This window comes from Pelodiscus sinensis, chromosome 1, assembly GCF_052426305.1.
Source record: "Pelodiscus sinensis isolate ZL-2025 chromosome 1, ASM5242630v1, whole genome shotgun sequence".
Lineage (NCBI taxonomy): Eukaryota > Metazoa > Chordata > Testudines > Trionychidae > Pelodiscus > Pelodiscus sinensis.
Window position 1 is genome coordinate 134,864,936 of NC_143052.1, and position 25,816 is coordinate 134,890,751.

Genomic DNA, 25,816 nt, shown 5'->3' on the forward strand with positions numbered 1-25,816 from the left:
ACTAATTCGAACTAACTTAATTCGAATTAATTAATTCGAACTAAGCTAATTCGAACTGGTGCATCTAGACCTAAAACTAATTTGAATGAGCATTTTGCTAATTCGAACTAGCATGTCCACATTGAGTGGACCCTGAACTGAAGTTAAGGCTGCCCGGAACCAGTGCCAGCAGGGCATCAGGTTAGGACTTAGAGTATGGAGCTGCTGCCTCAGGCTAGCCGAGGGCTGTGCTTAAAGGGACCGGATCCCCACCCCGGACAGAGAATTCTCAGGGTTCCCAGCTTGCTTGTCTACCTTGATGAGGGACAGCAAAGCAGTCCTGTCTTGGAGTGCCCTGTGTGCCCACACTCGGCACATCACAGCACTCGGCCATCATCCCGGCTGCACTTGCCGCAGGCTGCCATCCGAGGGAGTCAATCAGGGGGGTGTCAGGATCCAGGAGGCTCTGCAGGAGAGCTTCCACCCTGAGGAGCCTGCAGAGCCACCGCAGTCCCCCCCATCGGGGGCTTGTGCCCCATTCCTCCCTCACCTCCTTCCATTTACCCCTCCCTAGGCCCCCTTCCTGATGTAAAAAATAAAGGACACGTGAGTTCAAAAATAGAAACTCTCTTTATTTAACAAAACTGGGAGGGGGGGGATTAACCTCTGGGGAGACTGGGAAAAGGAGGTGGGAGAGGGGAAGAGAGAGAGTGGGAGAGGGGAGGGGGAAACCTGGGAGGAGGGAGCTGGAAGGGGGAAGCCAGGGGAAGAAGGAGGAGGGGAAGTATAAAACTATGATATGCCATATCTTCAGTACAATGTACGAACGTGGTCTCCTCACCTCAAAAAAGATGTTATGGCCTTGGAAAGGGTTCAGAAAAGGGCAACTAAAATGATTAGGGGTTTGGAACGGGTCCCATATGAAGAGAGTCTAAAGAGACTGGGACTTTTCAGCTTAGAAAAGAGGAAACTGAGGGGGGATATGATAGAGGACTATAAAATCATGAAGCAAAATACAGGACTATGTAGCACTTTAAAGAATAACAAGATGGTTTATTAGATTATGCGCTTTCGTGGGCCGGACTCACTTCCTCAGATCAAATAGTAGAATAAAATAGTCACAACCATATATAAAATCATGAGTGGTGTGGAGAGGGTGCATAAAGAAAAGTTCTTCATTAGTTCCCATAATATAAGGACTAGAGGACACCAAATGAAATGAATGGGTAGCAGGCTTCAAACTAATAAAAGAAAGTTCGGGTATGTCTACACTACCCCACTAGTTCGAATTAGCGGGGATAATGTAGTCATTCGCAGTTGCAAATGAAGCCCCGGATTTGAATTTCCTGGGCTTCATTTGCATGAAGCCGGCTGGCACCATTTTTAAATGCCGGCTAGTTCGGACCCGTGCCGCGCGGCTACACGCGGCACGGACTAGTTAGTTCGGATTAGGCTTCTAATCTGAACTAGCTGTACACCTCGTTCCATGAGGCGTACAGCTAGTTCAGATTAGAAGCCTAATCCGAACTAGCTAGTCCGTGCCGCGTGTAGCCGCGCGGCACGGACTAGCTAGTTCGGATTAGGCTTCTAATCTGAACTAGCTGTACGCCTCATGGAACGAGGTGTACAGCTAGTTCAGATTAGAAGCCTAATCCGAACTAACTAGTCCGTGCCGCGTGTAGCCGCGCGGCACGGGGTCCGAACTAGCCGGCATTTAAAAATGGTGCCAGCCGGCTTCATGCAAATGAAGCCCGGCAAATTCAAATCCCGGGCTTCATTTGCAACTGCGGATGACTACATTACCCCTGCTAGTTCGAACTAGCGGGGTAGTGTAGACATACCCTTCTTCTTCACAAAGCAAATAGTCAACCTGTGGAACTCCTTGCCACAGGAGGCTGTGAAGGCTAGAACTATAACAGAAGTTTTAAAGAGAAGTTAGATAAAGTCATGGAAGTTGGGTCCATGGTGTCCCTGGCCTCTGTTTGTGGAAGGCTGGAGATGGATGGCACGAGACAAATCACTTGGTCATTGTCTTCGGCCCATCCCCTCCGGGGTACCTGGTGTTGGCTGCTGTCAGCAGACAGGCTACTGGGCTAGATCTGACCCAGTACTGGTCTGACCCAGTACGGCCTTCTTATGTTCTTATATTCTAAGCCAGGCATGTCCAAAGTCCGGCCCGCGGGCCAAATGCGGCCCGCGGTCGGATTTAATACGGCCCCCCGCTTCTCCCGGCTCCCCGGTGCTTTTTTTAACTGGCGCGCTCAGCGCGCCGCTTCGGGCCGCCGCCGCCGCCGCCGCTGCCACGGTCCCAAACCCTGCCCCTGCACTCCGCTTTGGGGCTGAGAGTGCAGGGACAGCCCCCGCTTCCTCCCCCTCTCCTGGCTCCCCGGCACTCCTCTGACTGACGCCGCTTCCGGCCGCTCTGCCGCCGTCCATGGCGGCCGCTGCGGTCCTAAAGTCCACCATGTAGGGCACGTCCACAGCCCTGCTCCCCCGCTTGGCTACGGGTTCGCCCTGCCCCCGGGCCGCCGTGAGGCCAGCGTGCCCTGCGCTCTCCACCCACCTCTGACCCTGCAAGCCCTCTACCTTGGGGCTGAGAGTGCAGGGACGGACTCCGCAGCTGCTGAGATCAGGGACGGACTCCGCAGCTGCTGAGATCAGGGACGGACTCCGCAGCTGCTCAAGCTCAGTATCTGCGATTGGCCCTGCGCACTGTCAGCTTCCTGGCGGGCTCAGGCACGTGGAGCTCATCATTAGAGACTTCGCCACAAACAGCCACAAAGGCAAGAGAATTCTTGTTGGGCAGTGTATTAGTGCAGTGTATTACTTGGGCAGTGTATTAAACCTCTGGCACTGCGCTCACATGATCCCTTCCCCTTCTGGTCAATTTTAAAAAATGGCGACTGTAAATAAGAGAAGGAAAGTTGACAGTGAGGGCCGCCGCTTCCAGGACAGGTGGAAAGTGGAATATTTCTTCACTGAAATAGAGAATCACTGTGTTTGTCTGATATGCCAAGAGACTGTGGCTGTTTATAAGGAATTTAATGTCAAGAGACACTACCAGTCGAGACATAGCACATACGATAAGCTTACAGGGCACGACCGCAGTGAAAAGTTGAAGCAACTTGAAGCTGTTTTAATGTCACAACAGAAATTTTTCATAAGAGCCCGTGAGTCAAATGAAAATGCCACAAGGGCGAGCTATGAGGTGGCAACGTTAATTGCTAAAAATTGCAAATCTTTTGCTGAGGGTGACTTTATCAAAGAATGCGTTATGAAAATGGTTGAGAATATCTGTCCCGAGAAGAAGCAAGAGTTTGCCAACATTTGCCTGGCTCGTAACACTGTAGCACGGAGAATTGAGGAGATTTCATCAGATATTAAGAGACAGTTGACATCCAAAGGAGTGGATTTTGACTTCTTTTCAATAGCCTGTGATGAAAGCACGGACCTATCTGACACAGCTCAGTTGCTGATTTTTATGAGAGGGGTGGACGATGAAATGAATGTGACTGAAGAGCTACTTGACCTCCAGAGCCTTACGGACCAAACAAGAGGAAAAGATTTATTTGTTTCTGTTAGTTCCGCCATAGATGACATGAAACTGCCTTGGAACAAAGTTACTGGGATTATTACTGATGGGGCACCTGCCATGGTTGGTGAACGAAGTGGATTATCAACCCTAATCTGTAACAAGGTGATCGAAGAAGGAGGCAAAGCTATTAAACTCCATTGTATCATTCATCAGCAAGTTCTCTGTGCTAAACATCTCAAATATGATCATGTTATGAAACCGGTGCTAAAGACTATTAATTTTATTCGCTCTAAAGCCCTGTGCCACCGCCAGTTTAAACAGTTTCTACTGGACATCCAGGCTGAATACGAAGATGTTTTATATCACAACGATGTAAGATGGCTCAGTCGGGGGTCTGCACTGCAGCGTTTCTACTCTCTCAGAAAGGAAATCGGAGAATTCTTGGAAACAAAGGGACAACCAATGCGAGAACTATCTGATCCTATTTGGCTGGCTGATTTGGGGTTTCTAGTTGACATAACAAAGCATCTGAATGTACTGAACACGAGTCTTCAGGGGAAAGATGCAGCGGTGAACCAGCTTTATTCACACCTCAAAGCCTTTGGGACAAAGCTGCAACTTTTCATAAGGCAGTTGTCACAAACACAGCCCAATACCATACATTTTTCAGCGTTGCAGGAAATAATGAACAGTTTTCCACAGGACAATATCAGTGCGCAAACGAGCAGGTATGCAGCAGACATTGCATCTCTGGCTGGGGAGTTTAAACGGCGCTTTCAGGACTTTGCAGCTATTGAAAAGGAGATCAGCCTTTTCTCCTCTCCATTCTCTGTTGACCCCGATGATGCTCCAGATCAGCTGCAGCTCGAGCTCATTGAGCTGCATTGTGACAGCGAGTTACGCAGTCGTCACCAACAGCTCTCTCTTGTGAACTTTTACCGCCAACTGGATAAGAGCCGGTTTCAAGAGATTCGAACATTGGCTAAGAAAATGCTGAGCTTGTTTGGCTCAACATATATGTGTGAGAAGACATTCTCTGCTATGAACTGTAACAAGAACCGCGTGAGGACAAGACTAAGTGACTCTCACCTGCGTGACATTTTGCGCATCAAAACCACTGCCTTTGAACCAGACCTAGCCTATGTACTGCAGTCCAGATCTCAGTTTCACCCTTCACATTAGTGTAGGCAAGTTTTTTTTTCAATTGAGATGAATACATTGTAAAATCTCAGTTAATGTCAGTTGGTCTAAATCAGTTATAAATATATTTGGACACAACATGTATAGTTGGTGTTATGTCGTTTGCCATTTGCAATAAACTTTGCATAAAATAGTTAATTTGCATTTAATTTTAATGGTTCAAAGAATGTCAGGCAAAATGGTCGGCCCTCACGCATGTTTACTTCATCAAATCTGGCCCTCTTTGAAAAAAGTTTGGACACCCCTGTTCTAAGCTCAGGGTTCAGGGTCGGGGGTCTCGCTGAACCAACTTGATTTTCATGTAAACCTGCTCCTGGGTTTGCACGTGGCCTTTGGTGGCCAGGCTGGCAGCTATCTTGCCCTAGACGGCCGCATTCCTGTGCCTAGTGCAGAGATTGTGGACATTGGAGGCCTCCCCCACAAACCTGGATGAATTCTATGATCTCCGCGCTGGACCAGGCGGGCGCCTGCCTCTTGCAGCCCTTGGAAGGCTCCTGGGAGCTGTCAGCCTGGTCCTGGGAAGAGGCGGAGGCCTGGGTGGCAGCGGGTGGCTGGGTGATGCCGTGCCAGGTGCACGGTCTGCTGGCTGGGTGCTGGCAGGCTTGCACCTGGCACGGGCACTGTAGCCAGACCGTGCCCCTTTAAGGGCTCCGGGGCCGGGAGGGGGGCAGAAAAGTTTCCCTGGCTTGGCCCAGGGTGGCCACCAGGGCAAGCTGGGAATGGCTAGCCTCCCACTAGTTCGAATTAAGTGGCTACACAGCCCTTAATTCGAACTACTTAATTCGAACTAGGCATTACTCCTCGTAGAATGAGGTTTACCTAGTTCGAATTAAGCGCTCAGCTAGTTCCAATTAAATTCGAAATAGCGGTTTGCATGTGTAGCCCCTATTAAAGTTAATTTGAACTGACAGCTGTTAGTTCGAATTAACTTTGTAGTGTAGACATACCCTAAGACTGTGTGAGAAGCCCTCTGCAATGCTGTGTTCCATTCCTTGCAAATCAAGTTACTGAGAAGTTTATGTATAGTGTGGGAAACAATCCTGACCTGGCCCCAGAAGATGAAATGAATGATCTATTGCCCCTCTCTATCAGTTGTGATCCTGTAACACATTTTGTAATGACTGAATTCAGAAGATGCTTTCATTGGTGTTTCTGTAAGATGAGGTTAAAATAGCCACTGCAAAAACCCTATCAACTGTGATATAATTTCTAAAGAAGAAAAAGAAATATTAAGCAATTAAAAAGCAAACTGTAGTAACATAAAACAAGTCAGCTTTGACAGAAGGTGTAGTTGTGGGAGGTCCTCACTTCCCTCCATGAAATGGACGGCTTCACATCTGCCTCTTCTTTCAATGGTGTTTCCTTGGTGTTATGGTGAACAGAACTCTGACAACCACCTGGATGTGGCTCACAAAGAATGGCACTCAGAGCTAATCATTTAATTACACAATTATTCAGGTGTATCTCTGACAGAATCCACTCTCTGGGGATTAAATTAAAAACAACACCAGATAGTTCCTCAGACAACAAGGCCCAAATACTCTAAGGGTATGTCTACACTGCATCCTAGTTCAAACTAGGGATGCAAATGGAGACAATCGAAGTAGTTAATGAAGCGGGGATTTAAATATCCCGCGCTCCATTAACATGATCTCGCCAGCACGCTAGTTCGAATCACAGCTGATTCGAACCAGGAAGTGCGCGCCGGGACGCGTTAGTTCGGACTAAAGCCCTTAGTCCGAACTAATGTTACTCCTCAAAAAATGAGGAGTACCATTAGTTCGGACTAAGGGCTTTAGTTCGAACTAACGCATCCCGGCGCGCACTTCCTGATTCGAATCAGCTGTGATTCGAACTAGCGCGCCGGCGAGATCATGTTAATGGAGCGCGGGATATTTAAATCCCCGCTTCATTAACTAGTTCGATTGTCTCCATTTACATCCCTAGTTCGAACTAGGGATGCAGTGTAGACATACCCTAAGGTATTTAGAAACTTAACCCTGGTAATTTGAATCAGAATGAGCTGCCTAAATATCTTTGAGAATTTGGGCCTAACCATATCCCTGGTTATAAAGAGAATTAGTCAGTTCACTAGAGACTTAACATGCAGAATTAAACGGATCACCAGAAATGGAGATGAGAAGCACCCTCTTCCCTAACAAGTATATCGGAGGGGATGTCTGAGGTATTTTGTAGCGCTGAATGTGGGTCATCTGGTAGTACCAGGTTGTTCAGAGGCCCACGCAACTGATTGATACAGTCACAAAAAGGCTAAATTGTGGGATCTTGGTTTTTCCTTTCTGTTTCTGCCACGACTTTCTAATGGGTCACTTGGCAGAAGACACCATCTGGAGGTAAGGATAACAATTCAATAGCCTCCAATCTGTCCAATCCCATCAAGGGTCCCAGAAAGACAGGGATATGGAAAACTCCAATTAGATTTGGAATAAAAGTGAATGAGAACTCTCTCTTGCTCACCCCATGCTCCACATCCCCTGTGTCTTCCCCTATCTTTGTCTCCATGGATCTGCATCTCTTTCTTTGGACCCTGGATTCAGCCATGTGGCAGGAAGTCTAGTGAAGTTGATGTTGGTATCCAGATGTTAGGATCACGCAACTGATTTATTTGATCACAAAAAAGCAAAGTTGTGGGACCTTGGTTCTTCCTCTCTCTGTTTCTGCCACCAAACAATGGACCACTTTCTAATGATCTTTTCTAACAGGTCACTTGGCTGAAGGCACCATGTAGAGGTGAGAATGACAATTCTATGTTCCCAAACCTGACTAGTCTTATTGAGGGTTTCCAAAAGAAAGGGGGCTAGAGAATTTGCTTCCTCATCCACTTTGATTTCAAACCCTCTCTCTCCCCATCCCCCACCTGCCCCAGATTTAACTATTTAACAGATTTAACTCTGTTCTATTTTTCACGTTTCAAGGAGAAGATACAACCAAAGGTGTACCAAGGAGGTTTATGACCCAAGTGTGACTTATCTGTTCCATGAAATCCAGTGTGGCAATGGCACCAAGATATGAAGAAACTGGTGCTCAAACACCAGCACCCACATGCTGAAATCAACATCCTGGAAAGGAGCCTCCCAAGAAAGATCTCTCAATCCTTGCCTCACTGCCCCATCAACTGGTTCCTCTCCTGGAGCCTTGGCTCAGAATGCTCCGGGTTTGTGGGAGAGTTCCTGAAGACATACAGTGAACCTAGACATGTGTGTCACGTAGCTCTGTAGGCATGAAGACGGAAGCGCTCATCATGCCTTTGTGACATGGTGATGAATGGAATCACCCTTAGAGTCATGGTCTTCTCAGGTAAATGTTCATTTTATTTCCAAGGAGACTGGAAGAATGAAGCAGTTTGGGGGGCTGTACTATGGAGCCTTCCACGTCTGAATATTGGTTATAACGAGCAAAAGTCATTACAGAGATACAGAAACAAGCACTGCACTGGGCATTAAGGGTCTCCTGTGTCAGCCTTGATTCACTACCGTACTCTGAGTATCACAACACTTAACTTTTAGATGCCTGGAAAATCACAGGAACACATTATGATTCACAAAGCCTGGGTTAGGCATAGGCTCCCTATCCAAAGAAAGAGAGAGACAGACACTTTGGTCTGTGATTCCCAAAACCAGGATGTTATAGAGCTGTGGTCCCCAACGCGGTGCCCGCGGGCGCCATGGCTCCCGCTGGGGCATTTATGTATTCTTGCTGAGTGATCAGGGCTGGCCCTGCCCCGGGCCTGTGGCACATGCATGGTGCCACCCCCAGGCGTGTGGCGCATGGGAGGCCCCGCCTCCGGGTGCGTGGTACATGCGCGGCCCCTGCCCAGGATGCGTGGCACATGCATGGTGCTGGCCCTGGGTGCATGTCATATGAGCGGCCCCACCCCCGGGTGCGCAGTGCATGGGCATCCCTGCCGCCGGGCGTGCGGCGCATGCACAGCCCCGTCCCTGGGCACCTGGCAGCCCCAAAAGGTTGAGGACCACTGTTATAGAGAGACATGACTAAGCTAGCCAAAGGGCTACTTCAAGTCAGACAGCAACAAGTAAATGTATTTCCAATATACAGTCTAAGGGTACGAGTACACTGCGATGCTATTTTGGGATACTTTTGGTATCCCAAAAATAGTGTTTTCTGCATCTTGACAGCATTCCCGTTATTTTGAAATGTAATTGAAATAATGAGCATGTTATTCCAACATCCTGCTAAACCTCATTCCATGAGGATTAAGGGACTTATTGGAATAGTGCTCTATTTAGAAATAACGCTGTGTAAACAGCACCAAATTTTGAAATAGACAATTTTGAAATGAACTCAAAATAAGGTACACAATTTGCATAGCTCAAATCGCATAGCTTATTTTGAGCTAGTGCCACAGGGTAGATGCACCCTTAGGCTATTTCTACACAACAGAGTTATTTCGGAATAACTGACATTATTCCAAAGTAATATAGTACACATCTACACACAAGCAGTTATTTTGACATAATGTTGAAATAATGTCAAGCTGGAGGACTGCTTACTCCGACTCCTGTAACCCTCATGTACGAGGAGTAAGGGAAGCCGGAGGTAGAGTGCTCTAACTCAAAATAACTGCTGTGTAAACAGCGTCAAAAGTCAAAATAAGCTATTTCGACTTAACCTACGCAATTAGTGTAGCTGAAGTTGCGTAACTTATTTTGAGTTTAGCCCTGCTGTGTAGACGTGCCCGTATAGTCCAGAGAAACAAGACATGGAGGGAACACATCTTAGTAACTGGACATTACTCCCTCTGTTTTAGACACGTGGATTTTTAATAACATGAAGATTTCAGAGAGTTTGTTCATGGTATCAGTGTTTGATAAGAATACTCCTGGAATCACTTGTATGAGCTTAAAACATGTTTTGCTCTAGAAAGAAAGGTTAAAAGAAGAAGCTCCTGTCTTAGCCCAGAAAAAGAATGTCTTAACATTCCTTAAGCAGGGGGAGACGTCCCCTTCCAGCTTTTCATTCCCATGTCATCCTGGGAGAAAGCAGAAATTTCTTAGGAATTTCTTTAATTAGCCTGGACACTTCATTTAGTAAAGCAAGCAACTGAAATATGAATAGAGAAACTATTTTCTCCAAGTCCCATGTAATATAAATAATTATAAGGGCTTCTTCAAATTTAGAAAACATGGAGCCAAGTTTGTAACAACCTAAAACAAGAATACATTAAATAGTTTTATTAAATACAATTTTGGATCATTGCTGAACTCCAGCTCACTCAGAGCGTAACCTTGCAGAGATGAATCACCAATCACTGACAAGGAAAAGTCGGTTTCTCTAATCTCTCTGGTTTCTTTTCTCAAGAATAGAAACTTAAAAGTGCAACAGTAACACAAGCTCTAGGGAGGGAAAGCCATGGCTGCCGGCTGGAATGGGGGTAAAGATACAGCAATAGTGCACATGCTCGTGTACTTTTGCAAGTATTTGCATATATCTCTGCATTTGTGTTTCTATGTCTATACAGTATATATGTGCATTCATGTGTGTTCGTGCTCATGCATTTAGTGGCATATGTGCATCTGTATGACTGTTGTACATCTTGTATATAAGATATGTATATTTGACTGGTTTGTTTAACTGCCTGAGAGTATATATAAACATATAGTTTTTTTAAAATTAATAACCTGTCAGTAAAGATAGACACTATGGCTGTGTCTAGACTGGCCACTTTTTCCGAAAAACTTGCCAGTCTACACTGGCCGCTTGAATTTCTGCAAAAGCACTGATGATATCATGTAAGATTGTCAGTGTTTTTGCAGAAATACTATGCTGCTCCCGTTCGGGCAAAAGTCTTTTTCCGAAAAACTTTTGCGCAAAAGGGCCAGTGTAGACAGCAGAGATTTGTTTTCCGCAAAAAAGCCCTGATCGCAAAAATGGCGATCGGGGCTTTTTTGCGGAAAAGTGCGTCTACATTAGCCATGAACGCTTTTCTGCAAAAAGTGCTTTTGAGGAAAAGCATCCTGCCAATCTAGACGCGCTTTTCCGAAAATGCTTTTAATGGAAAACTTTTCCGTTAAAAGCATTTCCGGAAAATCATGCCAGTGTAGACGTAGCTTATCACTGACAGTAACATGTTTTTCTTCAATCAGTACTGAACACGTATTTCTTACAAAAACGAAAAGTAAGAGAATATATCAGAGTGGAGGCAGTGTAGGTTACATATCATAGTAGATATAGAGACTGGTTTTATCAAAGTTAAATAATGGTTTTTCTTTCTAATTAGTACATTCCACTGTGCTCATATCTTCTAATATAGTTCTGATTTTTGTGCGTGTTTTGGTATGTATTTTTGTGTCTGTCTGTATGGGGATGCCTATATTTAAAATATGTGCAGCACTATAAGTTATATTGGTGCAAAAATCCACTCTTGTATCTGTTCCTTTGTGTACCTTATGGGCACGATCCAAAGTCCACTGAAGTCAAAAGGAATCTTTTCACAGTTTTAATGGACTTCAGATCAGGCCCTAGCTGAGCATGTTTTTGTGCATGGCTGTACAGGTTTTGAAATTTCTGCATGCCTTGATGTGGGCTCTCAGATTTGAGTTGAAAATGTAAAGTGTCATGACAACAGTGCACAAAGACATCTTTCCTGATCCAGGAATTTTAGTGACATCAGGGTTTTTTCTTAAATCTTAACTCCTGATAATTAAGAGGAAATGAACATTTTAAATGTGCCCTACATTTTTAAATGTTTGTTTTCAATGTTACTGTGCCTTGTTTTGCTTTCCAGACTGTCAGTGCACATAACGAGGGACTCTTATTGTCTTCCTGAATAGAAGCAAATTAAATATATATCCTGAAAAAAATCTCAATTTTAAAAAATTAAATGCATAATGATTATTAATTCCATAGGAAAATACATATATTTAAAGTAAAAAGAAAGGAAATACCTGTTCATTAGATACAGCTTGGACTTCCCTGGTCCGGTACCCTTGGGACCTGACTGGTTCCAAAGGAGGGATTTGTGGGATCAGAGGAGGTCCCCTGCCACCGGACCCCCAGCCTGCCATTGGCTGACTCCCTAGCCTCCAGCCGGTTGTGCTGTCAACCCTGGCTGGACCTCCTACCACAAGGCTCCTGACAGCGCGGCCAGGCCCTACCCTGAGGTGGGACTCCCTGTGTGCTGGACCCCCACTGCCATGGGGTCCTAGCCACACCATTGAACTCCCCGCTACAATGCTCACAGCCATGCCACCATACTGCCCCCTGCAGTAGGACTCCCCATACTGCTGGCCTCCCCATTTCCCAGGGTTCCTGGTGCCGCTGCAAGACCTCGTTGCTCCTGGGCTCTCTGGTCTAGAAACAATCATGGTCTGTCCTATCAGACCGTGGAAGTTGCCGTACCAGAGTGTCCTGGTTCAGAGAGGTACAGTCTGTATGTGGAGGATCTTACCCTTGTATATGGGACTAGACAGCTGGGCTGTGTCTAGACTGGCCAGTTTTCCCACAAAATCAGCTGCTTTTCTGGAAAAACTTGCCAGCTGTCTACACTGTCCGCTTGAATTTCCACGAAAGCACTGACTTCCTACTGTAAGAAATCAGTGCTTTTTGCGGAAATACTATGCTGCTCCCATTTGGGCAAAAGTCCTTTTTGCGCAAAACTTTTGCGCAAAAGGGCAAGAGTAGACAGCTGAGATTTGTTTTCCGCAAAAAAGCCCTGATCGCGAAAATGGCGATCGGGGCTTTTTTGTGCAAAAGTGCGTCTAGATTGGCCATAGACTCTTTTCCGCAAAAAGTGCTTTTGCGGAAAAGTGTCCGTGCCAATCTAGACGCTCTTTTCCAAAAATGCTTTTAACGGAAAACTTTTCTGTTAAAAGAATTTCCGGAAAATCATGCCAGTCTAGAGACAGCCCTGGAGTCTGAGTGATTTTAATGAGCCATGCATGCATACTAGATATTATTTTTTATTTATTGGGCTGTTCAAGAACAAGTAATGGCCATTCTCCACACAGGCTATGTCAAGACTTGCATGATTTTCCGCAAATGCTTTTAACGGAAAAGTTTTCCGTTAAAAGCATTTTTGGAAAAGAGCGTCTAGATTGGCGCGGAGTTCGCGTTATAACGATGCACTTTTGCGGAAAAGCATCCGTGCCAATCTAGATGCGCTTTTCCGCAAAAAAGCCCCGATCGCCATTTTCAAATCTCTGCTGTCTACACTGGCCCTTTTGCTCAAAAGTTTTGTGCAAAAAGGACTTTTGCCCGAATGGGAGCAGCATAGTATTTCCGCAAAAAGCACTGATTTCTTACAGTAGGAAGTCAGTGCCTTTGCGGAAATTTAAGCGGCCAGTGTAGACAGCTGGCAAGTTTTTCCGGAAAAGTGGCTGATTTTCCAGAAAAACTGGCCAGTCTAGACACAGCCACAGGGTTAAATTAATGGCCTTTTTTGGAGCCAGGATGAACATTTCTCACCCCCATGTGCTGGGGTTGGAGTTTCTTTCATGAGCAGTATTGAACAGGACTTAACCATTGAGAATGCACAATAGTCAGCTGTGTGGTCTTGGAGAGGAGACCTTGGGGGACCTCAATTTGTCTGTCTTCCTCTGCGTAGTAGGTGACGCTGTTCTTTTTCCCACAGATCATGTGTCCAGAGGCATCACACAGGGGTGAGAATGGAAGCACCGTATCTACATGCACTACAAGATTTACAGACTAAGTGGGAGCTGGGAAGATTCAGAACATGTTCCCTGCTCATTACTGGGATACAGCGCTCCCTCTTCCCTGCCTCTCTCTCTTTCTCCCCCCTCTCACTCCATTATTTTCCCTTAATCTCCTGTGTTCCCCTTTCCATCTACCTGTCATTCCTCTTCATAGCTCTCATTGAGAACTGGCCGTGACTGGCGAGCTCTCTAAGATAAAGCTTTGGTCAGTGACTACTCTTTCATGTTTCAGAGGGAAGATAGATCAGAAGACATTTATGGAGAATTGTGACCCAAGTCTTCTTCACAGCGAAACTTACTTGTTCTACGAAATCAAGTGGAGCAGCAGCAAAAGATCCTATCAGAGATGTTGCCATAACACCCACATCGAGCATGCTGAAATCTACTTCCTGAAAGATGTCTTTAATAGGCAAAGAAATGATCCATCTGACCACTGCTCTCTCACCTGGTACATGACCTGGAGTCCCTGTGGGGAATGCTGCAAGGCAATCAGGAATTTCCTGAAGGAACAGCCTAATGTCAATCTGGTCATTTATGTAGCACGGATCTACTGCCATGAAGAAGAAAACAATCGCCAGGGTCTACGGAGCCTGGTGAACATTGGAGTGACCATCCGAATCATGGACCTCCCAGGTAATGACTCATGGAGTTTGGGGGACAGGATGGGATAGAGATGGAACATGGGGCATTTTTCCTCTAGGTCTCTGCTTCCAATTCAGCCCTGGTCACAGATGGCTCCACTGAGCCTGTAGATAGTTATGGAGTCTTTTCTCTTCTAGGTCTGTAGTTCCAATCAGGTCCCAAGTTTTGGCCAATATTACAGTGGGACTCTGGGCTTATCCCCTTAGCTCTCAGGTATCCCCAGAGTGTTAGGGGCCCAAAGCCAGTGGCTGACAGCCAGTTTTTGGCCTATGTGAAATATGCTGGGGTTTGCGGTCCAGTTGCTAGCAGTACAGTTAAAATCACTAAACTCTGCATCCCTGATGGCACTTGCTGATTCCTTATCTCTGCAGAGAGGCTGGGGTGCAAACGTGCCAGGAAGAGACAAGCCCCTTTGACTGCCAGAGGCGGTGGAAATCAGAGTGGGCCACTGACGAGCCATGTGCGTGGGTAGGGCTGGCCCGGCTCTGCCACTGTCTCTATTGGCCCATTCAGGGCATAAGCAGGGAAGAGCAGCGGCTTCCGGCGCAGCCCACCTGCTATCTTGCAGCTCCATTGGAGAACAAAGCCTTGTAGTTAAAGGTCGGGGCAGCCTTTGCAGTTTTGGTTGATCTGACCCGAGAGTAAATCAGCTCAGCCAGTGCTGCTTCTGCCCATCCTGAAGAAACAGACGATATTTTAGTCTCTGCTGCAAACAGAGTGGGCTTATCCCAGCTAAATGAGATTTTGCAGGGCTGGTGTAATGAGGCCTTCCCTGGACAGAAAGGAGGAACAGGCCAAGAGATCATGAGGCCCAAACCTGTCGTGTCCTGAGCTGGCACTGCCCAAGGGAGACCCAGAGGAATCGTTGCGCGTGGCTCACATTGGTCTTGCTCCCTTGAGACTGACTGAGCCGTGAGGACACTGAGTGCACTGACGTTTCCCTCCGCACGTGTCTGAATGGTTCCATTTCCCCAGTTTATAGCTACTGCTGGAGAACCTTTGTCTGTGATGAGGACAAGGATGAAGATTATTGGCCCAGGCACTTTGCTCCCTGGATTATGCTGTATTCCCTCGAGCTCCAGTCCATCCTTCAGGTCAGTAGAACTTCCGGGAGGGGACATTTGCATGAAGAAATGATCCACAGTCACATGCAGAACTGGAGTTAGATTAAGATTTACTGGGGCCTTGGGCACAAAGACGATGTGGGCCCCACCTTTGCCTCAGGGCCCCAGTTCCCTGCTCCTCCCCTTCCCTGAACTCCTTCCCCTCTGACCTGGCCAGAAACTGGGCCTTGGTCTGACCTGCCCATGGAGCCCAAACTGCTCTAGGGAGCCCCAGACCTCCCCTTGCCCTGGGTGTTGTATCCTGTGTGGGCAGGGACACCGGCTGGGGGCTGTTTTTGTGCACTGTGACCCACCACCAGTACTCTCCACAGCTTCCCAGGCTCCCCGGAGGGTTCTCACCACAACCTAGGCCAGTGGTCCCCAACACGGTGCCCACGGGGGCATTCATGTGCGCCCGCCAAGTGCTCGGGGCTGCATGCATGGTGCCAGAGCCGGCCCGGGCGCATGGCTCACAGTGAGTGCCGGCCCCGGGAGCGCCGTAAATTGGCCGCCCGCTCTCAGTGTCTACGGGGGTGAATGGGTTGGCTGCTTGGGGGAAGCAAAGGTTCTTCGCATCACGTGTCAGAAGTATCAGAGGTGTGGAAGAAAACATTGTCCTCACTCTGAATTTGTAAGCAACAAGTAGCCAGACGCAGTTTTATTATGAGCTGCAGCAAGGGAAAAACTGGTTCAGACAGTTCCCCCCCTTCCAAGGCAGATCTTCGAATACAAGCAATTATGAAGCAGTTTATATACTGTCTATTAGATATAATAACAATAACAATTAGTCTCCTTCCCATTATAAGCACCAATGGCTAACAGTTATTTAGTTCCACCCAGATGCTCCTTATCTCAAGGTCCCTACCAGAGTCGGCATTCTATCCTTATCTCCGTATAGAAGCGAGAGGCAAAGCCAGCGTCTAATTACAGATCTCGCGTTGTCAGACCACAGACTTAGCCTGACTCTTGCTCTCTTGTTAACAAGACCAAGATGGCTGCACACAAATTCCCTTGTTCCCTTTTCCTGCCTCCACACTCCCCCCTTTTGTGCTTACAGCACAACTACCTTTCTAAACCTTTATTTTCATTAAACATTACATAATTAGTACAAACATAAAAGCTATTTCTATTACTACATCTTTTACAACAACAATAAATATGAAACCTTTAATAAGCAAAAGCAATATAATCATTAATATCCCCAATATAATTCTATGATGGGGCTGTTCTATAATTTTAGTAACATAACACAACATATCATAATTAGTAACCAAATTAGGGAGGGCCGGTACATGCTGATGGTACCCGTCCATAAGCACAGAGTCCAGATCAAAGGGAGAAACCCAAACCACTCCCACAAGTTTCTCCTTGGCAATATACAATACTTCGCTTCTTTCACCAAGGTCAGTTCTTAATGTTCTTTTGTAGTCAGAAATCTTTGGGCTTTGGCGGTGTCAGAGGAGCAGACTTTTCCTCTTTTTTTTTCTTGAAACAGTCGTGGTTCAGCATCATGCAGGGGAGAGGTTACCAGCACATCACCCTGTAATATTTTGGTTCTTCTGGTGTCCAGCAGGTGGGAAAGCAGGACCAGAAGAGAGAGGCTTATCAGCAGTCGGGGTAGGATCATTTCAAGATGGAGGGATCTTTTTGCAGTGAGAAGCATTGGCCAACAGTCAGTTCTTGGCACATCACAGCGGTGTTGGTGGTTAGCAAAACTTGGTAAAGGTCTTTCTAGAGCGGTCTTTCGCTGATGGACATAAGAGTCTCTATCCTCTGAGCTAAAAGCCAGCTAGCTCCTTTGGAACCAAGGTTATTTCCTAGGTTGCTTGGTTGTTTGATACTGGCCTTATCAAAGTGAGACCCTTTGGAATGTGGTTGCCAGGGGAGCCAGGGTCACAGTACCTGCTGTAGCGTATGCTTCTCAGGCTGACCTAATGATTTGAGTTTGTCAGTTCTCAGCAAGATACCATGGCCTGCCTCAGTTTACTCCTATAGTTCCTTTCTCTTGACTTTGGGGTTCTCCTTAACCCACCAGGTTAAATACAATAATTTAAGGGGTTTTAATTTACTCTGGAAGTGCCAGTCCAGCACCAGCATTATTATAAATGTTATAATCGAAACTCCCCACATAATTTGGCAAACACTATTCAAATCCATCCCCAAGATATTTTGTTGCCTTACTGGCACTGCCCATGATTATAGGTTTGACCTCTACTGCCTGGTTGAGTGCTGCAGAGGTAGGTGTTTGGCATGATCCACAGTGTTTCCCTATCTGTGTGTACCTCAGATGGCCAGCCCCGATATATCTTTGGGCATTGGCCACCAACTCCTCGATGTTTGCCTGCAGGGCCAGTAAACCCTCCTCTAGGTACTTACTTCCGCCGTGCCACTCAGCATCTCATGTGAGGTTATCTCCACTGCCGAAGTGCAATAGACGGTCAGGATCAGCTGGTGAGGGGCTGTTATGCACACAGACGGATATGTAGAGGGGCAGGATGGAGTGATCTGTCTGGGTAGTCAAACACTAGTAGGTACCATTCATTTGGACCAGCTCGATGTTTTTGTTTCTCTGAGACAACCACATCAAACCTAGGCAGATTTGTCATGATATTAAATAGGCAGGTACATAAAATTTCCTTATCAAAGTGGGTGCAACAATCCCTGGGTATAGGGAGGCTCCCACACCTTCAGAATAAGCAATGCCCTCGACTCTATCTATATGCTCCTGCTTTGGTACAGGCAGGGAGGTTACCATTCTGATCTGATCTGAGTGAGGAATCCCCAGAGGGGCCAAAAAGAAAATGGTTATACTATGGCCTGTCCAGGTGGGCCTTTGGGTCCTCATGGATTCTCTACTTCCCCACTCCCATGGGTAGGCATGGAGGAGATGGAGATTCACCACCATAAGGGCTGGGTGGTCAAAGCTATCCTATTCTTCAATACTGGGCTTCTAATTTCTTTAATTTAGTTCCATTAATTAACAATCCAATTAGTCTCTGGTCCAAATATCTGGTTAGGTCTAGTGAAGTGGACAGATCCTTCAAACTATTCAGGATCAATCGGTTAGCTTGGCTGGTGTCTAGGCCTCCACGGGCACTGGATATTACTGCATCTACCAGCCTGGATTCTATACAATTTCTGAGCTATGACATAAGTGTTGCTGACAGAGTTTCCAGGCCCAAACCAATCTGCGATGGTATCTGCTAAGCACCATCGTTGCCTAATCAGGCACTTGCCAATTTGATTAGCCAGTCTAGCACACAGCTGATCTATACCAGTGTGGAACATCACCAAGGTAAGGACCAGTGACGGTTGTCCTGGTTCTGGGACAGGGGTCTGTTCAGGGCATGATTCACAATTGGGAGGCTCTATTTTGTCCTTAAGGTCCTTGTTGATGATATCCAAATGAGGGCAAGTTTAACAAATGACAACCATGATTCAGAGGTTACCTTTGACTGGGCTTTAAGTGGTAAGCCCCAGTGGGAGTCAGTAGGGCCAACTTCAGTGGCCTGATGTTAGTGTTTAGCTTCTTTCCCACAATATTCCATACAAACTTTAACTCAGAGGACTGTGTATTCTTTGTCCTCGTAGTGTTCATGTTGTTACAATAAATAAAATAATTATGTGTGAATGAGGGGCGGCCCAAGGCTGTGTATTCCCCATTGCTATTAGTGTGTATTTGTTCTATGTATGTGACTTGAAGGAGGTTACATTGACTAGAGTCACTGTTTCTCTTATAGGACCAAGCATGGTTCACAGATGTTTAATTGATAACCCATGCAATTCCATAATTCTTGAGGCCTTTTAAGGCATCAAGCACCAATGAGTAGCAGGGCAAGTAGCTGTTATTGCAATGGTGAGGTTACTAGTTTCCTCATTGTTGTGGGCTGATGTAAATATGCTGATGTCCCACTTGCCCGTGTTGTTTCTTATAGATTTCTTATTATCTCTGGCCAAACCACTTTTATGGTTGGTGTGCAAATTTGCAGAAGCTAAATATTTCATTTGTGTAGCCATTAAAGCAAAACCAATCCGGTGGGGGAGAAGGTGGTACCCCACTCCCAGTCCTTCTGTTCACGTGATGCACTTCTTGCTTCCTTCCAGTTCCTTTTTTGTTCACCTTTGGAGACATTGTTGACATTCTCCTAGCCTAAACAATTACCAAACTATTATCCTTTCACTGAATTTTAAAGTTGCCAATTGACTAAGTTTAGAGTTGCCAATTCATTGGGCCCAATTATTAATTTTATTGGTTTGAATTAATGCTTCTGCTTTACTCAAATTATCCTTTCATTAAAACAATATCCCACACACAATAATATTTGCAATACGTATTACTATTAAGACACACAAGACAAACTTGGACAGAACACAAACTTATGTCATGACACAGAACCATGTTTTTTTGTTGTTGTTGTTGTTTGTTGTTTTTCTTCAGCTGGCACCAGCGCTTTCTGATGATCTGAAAGACAAGAAAACATTTCTACCCCCGTCGGGGTGGCCCATTATAACTTAAAATACTGCCTACGATCTGTTAGGGGAACCGGTTACAGCTAGTTCCTAACCACTTCCATGGGCGAGTGAGCTGCAACTTTCCGAGAACAAGGGTGCTTCATCGGTACTCGTGACCTTCCACTCCCTTGAATTACCTTAGAGTTGCTAGCCCTCCCCAACAGTGGCATGCCTCAGTTTCCCTCTTGTACCACAGATCAGGCTTAATGTGTGAAGCTATAATGCTTTTCCTTAGCACAAGGTATTGGTTGGCCAGTTACTGTTCCAGCAAGCCAAAAGCTTTTCTTTTCCTGAAAAGAATCATATGTACAATGTTACAGGCTTACTTATGAGGGACAGTTGGTTTCACACCTCTTCAGAACAGACAGACAGTCTGAACCCACTCACAACCTTGGATCTGAGAGCAAGCCAAAAGTGTTATCAACTCAACCTTGAACAGAGACACAGTGAAGTTTCAGAGTTTGAATTCTTAAAACAATAACTTGTTTTCTTAGAGAGCAAATTTAACCTTTAAGGGTGCAGATTTTACAAATTTACAATGTATAGATTTATTCTTTTATACAGTTAACCACTTAAGTGTCTGTAGCCAAATAGTTAAATTTGATTATTTCTTTGCCTAGATGGTTTGCACACTGCTTAAGAAAGAGACTGCAAAGAAACGAGGTGTCGTTTTTAAAACAGGTTTCCCTTCACATATTACAACAATCGCTTAATTCCTTCCACTATGCCTATAGGGCTCCAAACCTTTTGCCTTCCCCTTTTACATGCTTTTTCCTTCTTATGGTCCATCCTGATTCCTGCTAAATGGCTTTTCCCAATGACACAAGTTTATCCAGTATTAATTTGGTAAGGAGAGTGAGCTTTTCCATTAGCCCCCACACCTCCTAATTCTTTTCAATAGGTAAATCCAAATGTGTATTGCAGACAGCTATTACTAATTTTAAACTTCTCAGTATAGGGTTTCCATAACATCCATGCTGCAGCAGTTGATCTATGCTGCTGACTCTGGGGTGGATCACTCGACCATGTTCTGTAAGGAGATTTATGTTGCAAAATGTGTCTCCTTGTTAGGGCAGATTTAGCTTCTAGTGATTACATCTTCAAATTCAATTTCTACCAGTTGACTTTTAGGGTGGCTTTTAGGTTGCCTCCTCCCACGCCCTCAAGCCAATTATAACGGCGTGTGAGGGTAAGGTTTTAACTGTTTGTTATTTTTTTTCTGGATGGCCCCCTCTCATGCATTATAAAACATCCTTGGGTTGCCTGCGATTCCAGCCAGAGAGCCTGTAGTTATCTATTTGCTAACAAGGGCTTGAGAATCTCCTGAAGTTGCTTGGCAGCCTGTGACGGGGTGGACAGGCCCGGCACTGACGGACACGGGGTAGCCCAGGCCCAGCTGACTGAGAAGGCCCCGCCCCTCCGACCCTGCTGGGCATGCTCCCAGCAGAGGCCGGGTATAAAAACAGAGGGAGCTCTGCAGTCAGAGAGACTGCAGGGTGAGGGGGTGGACCAGGCTGGGATGGTGTTTCTGCAGCTGCTGAGACCGGAGTCGCTGACCCTGGCACAGAGAAAGCAGCCACTGACCCAGGGCAGCAGGAGCGCGCCCACAACCCCGGCAGGTACGGCCTCAGAGGCGAATGGGCCCCAGGGGAACCGGGGCGCGGTAGGAAGCAGCCCAGGGCAAAAGATACAAAGTTTGGCTCGGCCTGTATCGGCTGGATTCCCCGCCAAGCCGGCAGGAGCCATAGGCCCTGCCTAAAGGGCCCTGGGCTGGGACCTGGTGGAGAGGGAGGGCCCTGGTCCCCCCACCACCCATTCCCCCTGCCTGGGATAATCAAACCCTGGGCCTGGAGAGGCTTCTCCAAGCGGCTAGGCCTCTAGTACTGTATATGTCCTGAGAGAGGGGCCGAGACACGGGCCAGGAGAAGGGTGCCACAACCCCCATCATGGCAGGACCAAACACTGTCTAGACCATCCCTGATAGACATTTATCTAACCTACTCTTATATATCTCCAGAGATGGGGATTCCACAACCTCCCTGGGCAATTTATTCCAGTGTTTGACTACCCTGACAGTTAGGAACTTTTTCCTAATTTCCAACCTAAACCTCCCTTGCTGCAGTTTAAGCCCATTGCTTCTTGTTCTATCCTCAGAGGCCAAGATGAACAAGCGTACTTTCTATACCAATATCTAAATCGTTGATGAAGATATTGAAGAGAGCCGGTCCCAAAACAGACCCCTGCGGAACTCCACTTGTTATGCATTTCCTGCAGGATTGTGAACCATTAATAGCTACTCTCTGAGTACGGTTATCCAGCCAGTTATGCACCCACCTTATAGTAGCCCCATCTAAGTTGTATTTGCCTAGTTTATTGATAAGAATATCATGCGAAACCATATCAAACGCCTTACTAAAGTCTAGGTATACCACATCCACCGCTTCTCCCTCATCCACAAGACTCGTTATCCTATTAAAGAAAGCTATCAGATTAGTTTGACATAATTTGTTCTTTACAAATCCATGCTGGCTGTTCCCTATCACCTTGCCACATTCCACACCTTGCACACATTTTGTGGGAAAAGACGCAGTTTGTCTTGCATCTGACGAAGTGGGTCTTTGCCCATGAAAGCTTATGCTCCAATAAATCTTAGTCTATAAGGTGCCACAGGACATCTCGTTGTTTGTCAGAAGTACTTTGTCTCCCTTAAAGGAACAGGGTAACAGAGGTTTTCCTCGGCCGAAGAACAAAACAGGGCCTAGTGCATGGCTAGACAAGTTACACAGAGGGAAACACCATTGTTCTTCTCTTCCCTTAGATCCTGTCCTCCATCTAGAAACCTGTCTCCCTGGCTCTCCCTTACAGACACAGCTGCCAATCCATGCAGCTCATCCTTCTCTCAGAGCCCATCTCCACTAGGAAAACGGTTGCTAGGCCTCCTATCTCCCAACCAGACTGGGGTTAATCCCTTTCTTTGCTAGCAGCTAGATGGGGGTTATGTAACCTCCCAATATTGGGACCACTGAATGTTTCATTGAACTCCCCTGAAATCTGCCCCCTTTCCAAATCACCAGTATTGCAGTTCAGGGCATGAAAGGGAGATCCAGCCAATACAGATATTTCAGTCCCATGAGAAATTCCAAGATGTGTTTTCATGCTGCACTGAAACAAACCCGAGACCTTTTCAGTTATTGTGTGAAAATCATCAGGAGGTAGAAGAAAGGGAGCACAAGCACCCCCCCAAGAGTAGCATAGGGTACTCTCACATTCCTCTGGACAACACAGGCTGTGTCTGCACTGCAAGAGATGCAGTGGCACAGAGGCAGCACTGCAGATATGTTGCCGTAGCATTGTAGTGTAGGCACTACAGTGCCCTCAAGAGTTAGTGTCTATGAGAGAGGTTATGTCAACAGGAGAATTGTTCAATCCACCATAGTGCATCTACAGTGAGAGGTTGCCCTAAGTATGTCATGCATGGTATTATAGTTTTAAGTATAGTCTAGGCCAGGGGTGGGCAAGAGGCAGGTAGCGGGATGATTCCAGTTCTCCAAGTCACTGGATCTGACCCACAGCCACCTCGCCAGCACCCTCACTACAGGGCAGCTCACTCTGTTTTAAACAGCTCACTTCTGATTGCTCTGCATGCTGAGGAGAGATGGGAGAATTTGTGCACTATCCCTGCCCCCAGCAGCCAATTTCCAGCCAATAGGAGCTGAGAAATTTTGCTGGTGGCAGGATCAGAGTGAAGCCTCTTTCTTCCCCCATCCCAGTGCTGGTGCATAGCCACATGGAGCAGTCCACCCAGCAGACAGGCATGGAGCTTGTCTTAGGTTCCTGCTGGGCTGCTGGCTGGGAGCCGACTAGGTAAGAGTCTCCCAGCCACAGCCTGCCTCTGACACCCCCCATTTCCTCCCCCCACCCCGAACTACCTGCCCCAGGTCACCAGACCCTCCTGCCTTAGGTCACCACCCAAACCCTCTGTATCCCCCTCTCCCCATCTCCTCGAGGTCACAACTCTCTCCCAGACCCTGCACCCTCTCCTGTCCCCCTCCCCAAGGCCAGAATCCTCTCCTGCACCCATAACTCCTCCTGGACCCTGCAGCCCAAACCCCTGCCCCAGATTATAACCCCCCTTCACCCAAACTACCTCTCAAACCCCTCATTCCCTCCTGCAGCCCAGTCCTCTGTCCCAAGCTCCCTTCTGCACCCAACCCATTGTCATCGACTCCACGCCCCCGCCATAGAAGTGTGGCTCATGGCCACTTTCCAAAATCTTGGAGTGTCCCCTCCCCAATTAAAAATTATTGCCCATTCCTGGTCTAGGCCCTAGGTGCAAGTCCCTGATGTGAATGTGACATAGCAGGGACTTGAACTTGAGTCTTTTATATTTCAGGGGAATGTCCCATCCAGACTATTGGAGGGTAGGGTCTCTCTCTTTCCCTCTCCCTCTCTTTTTTTTCCCCAAAAGGCAGAAATCAGAGATTTTTCCCAACAAAACCTTCTTTACAACTGACATGTTTTCACAAAACATTTTGGATTTGTGAAAGCAGCATTTTTTTATGAAAAAGCATTGAGTTGGATTATTCCCAACCAGATCTAATGATGAATCCCTGTGTCCATTAAATATGCCTGGGTACCTCTTTGTAATTTGCCTTGATTCTGAATGAGATTTGAAATTATTAATAGATGGTTGCAGTTTCAGTGAGTTCTTGCCATGTCCATTAAATCCCAGAGTGAGTCTAGAGTGCAAATGTTCAGCTGCCAACAACCAGAAAAGAAATTAACATCAGCTCTTGCTTTTCTCACCAGAACATGCCCTCTTGCTTAGAGATTTCACATGGTGAGAACCAGACTCCAATTTTCAGCCTATGTGTAGAAGACGATCAACAGAAAAGAGCACTCACAGCAGCCTATCCCTGATAGCCACCAGCATCCTGATCCACACAGCCAACCAGCATCCAGAAGCCAGGAGTGTATTGGACCAGATGGTCATGGGGGAGGGATGTTGATAGAACACTGCTTTGATTTAGTTACTCATAGCCATTTCCTTCCCATTGCTTCAGGTGGTAGCCTTTTGAAAGTGAATCATGTTTAAATGTGTAATTTTGTTCAGTGACTGGTCATGTTAACCCCTGTGACCCAGTGTACCAGTTTATTCCCTCACACATCACACATGAATATTTTACTGATTCTGCAGCCAGTGCTGATTCACCAAATTGACCTAGTCCTATACAGTTTGCTTTGTGCATTCAGTTTTTTAAGGAACAAATTCATTTACATATATAGTGACTGTTGAGAAGATTTATTCTCTGGGATTGTTTCTCTGAACTATTTCTCTCTTGGTAGATTTCCAAGTTTTACTTTCTATGTCACTTATGAACATAACATTTTAATAAAATATCTATAATGTAAGGAAGCCCTGTCTTTATGTGTTTGTCCATTTTCAATATGCAATTCATGTGGTACTGCTGAATATACCCTAGTCAGTGCTAACATAGGAATTATTCAATGTAAGCCATTACAAACAGTTGTAAGAATTCATGGAGTGGGGGAGAGGAAAAAACATTCCAAACATTAGCTTTTTTGAGCCCATGTTTCTGTAGGGCCTCACTTGGCCTCATTCTCATGCCTTTCTCTGTGAGAGCTTAGAAGTGGGTCTCATCCCACACACCTCAGATATATGTAGACTTGAACGTGCATTTATACCGAGAAAATACAGTGCTGGGCAAGAAGAGCCAATCCTTGCACAGCATCTTCCCAGCTGTTATAGCCCTAGACTCTCCCAACAGACAGATGCTGAGGTTAGGGAGCTCCCTATTATTCCACTCCTGCCCTCATCCAGCAGAAGATGAGTGGAGAAAAGAGCAACTCCATTTTCAGCACTTGCAGCTGGAGTGCTATAGGGCCCAGCATTTTACATGAATGGAGATTGCCTCTCTCCTAGAACTGGAAGGGACCGAGAGGTCATTGAAGTGATTTTCCAAGGAACACAAACTGGAAAACAAAGTACAAGTTCCAAGTGAAACTTTTCCTTTCTCTATGTGTGTGCACACCTCTCCTCATCTCATTAATCCCAACAATGTCTATCTCTGTCACTTTGTCGCTCACATGCACACAAACACCTTCAAAACTTCTGCACCCTTTTTAATACT

The 25,816-nt window shown here is 46.3% G+C and overlaps 1 protein-coding gene across 2 annotated transcripts; it reads left to right on the top strand.

Moving 5' to 3' along the window:
* The first annotated feature begins 7,974 nt into the window (after positions 1-7,974).
* LOC102450155 (C->U-editing enzyme APOBEC-1-like) lies at positions 7,975-25,084 on the top strand. Of its 2 annotated transcripts, none has more exons than XM_006119932.5 (5): positions 7,975-8,032; positions 13,326-13,353; positions 13,640-14,040; positions 15,025-15,143; positions 24,474-25,084. In XM_006119932.5, exons 1-5 carry the CDS (start codon positions 7,990-7,992, stop codon positions 24,582-24,584), a joined length of 702 nt encoding a protein of 233 aa, XP_006119994.2. In that variant the 5' UTR covers positions 7,975-7,989; the 3' UTR covers positions 24,585-25,084. The 2 variants fall into 2 exon arrangements, with proteins under 2 accessions (XP_006119994.2, XP_014427439.2); XM_014571953.4 differs by lacking the exon at positions 7,975-8,032 and adding an exon at positions 10,039-10,127 and having other exon boundaries at positions 24,474-25,083.
* The last annotated feature ends 732 nt before the right edge of the window (positions 25,085-25,816 follow it).

Bases quoted from the DNA above. Each gene is read 5' to 3' on its own strand.
- LOC102450155 (XM_006119932.5), top strand. From the start codon at position 7,990: ATGGTGATGAATGGAATCACCCTTAGAGTCATGGTCTTCTCAG. The intron at 8,033-13,325 runs GTAAATGTTCAT...TTTTTCCCACAG, and splicing joins TAGAGTCATGGTCTTCTCAG to ATCATGTGTCCAGAGGCATC. The intron at 15,144-24,473 runs GTCAGTAGAACT...TTTTCTCACCAG, and splicing joins AGCTCCAGTCCATCCTTCAG to AACATGCCCTCTTGCTTAGA.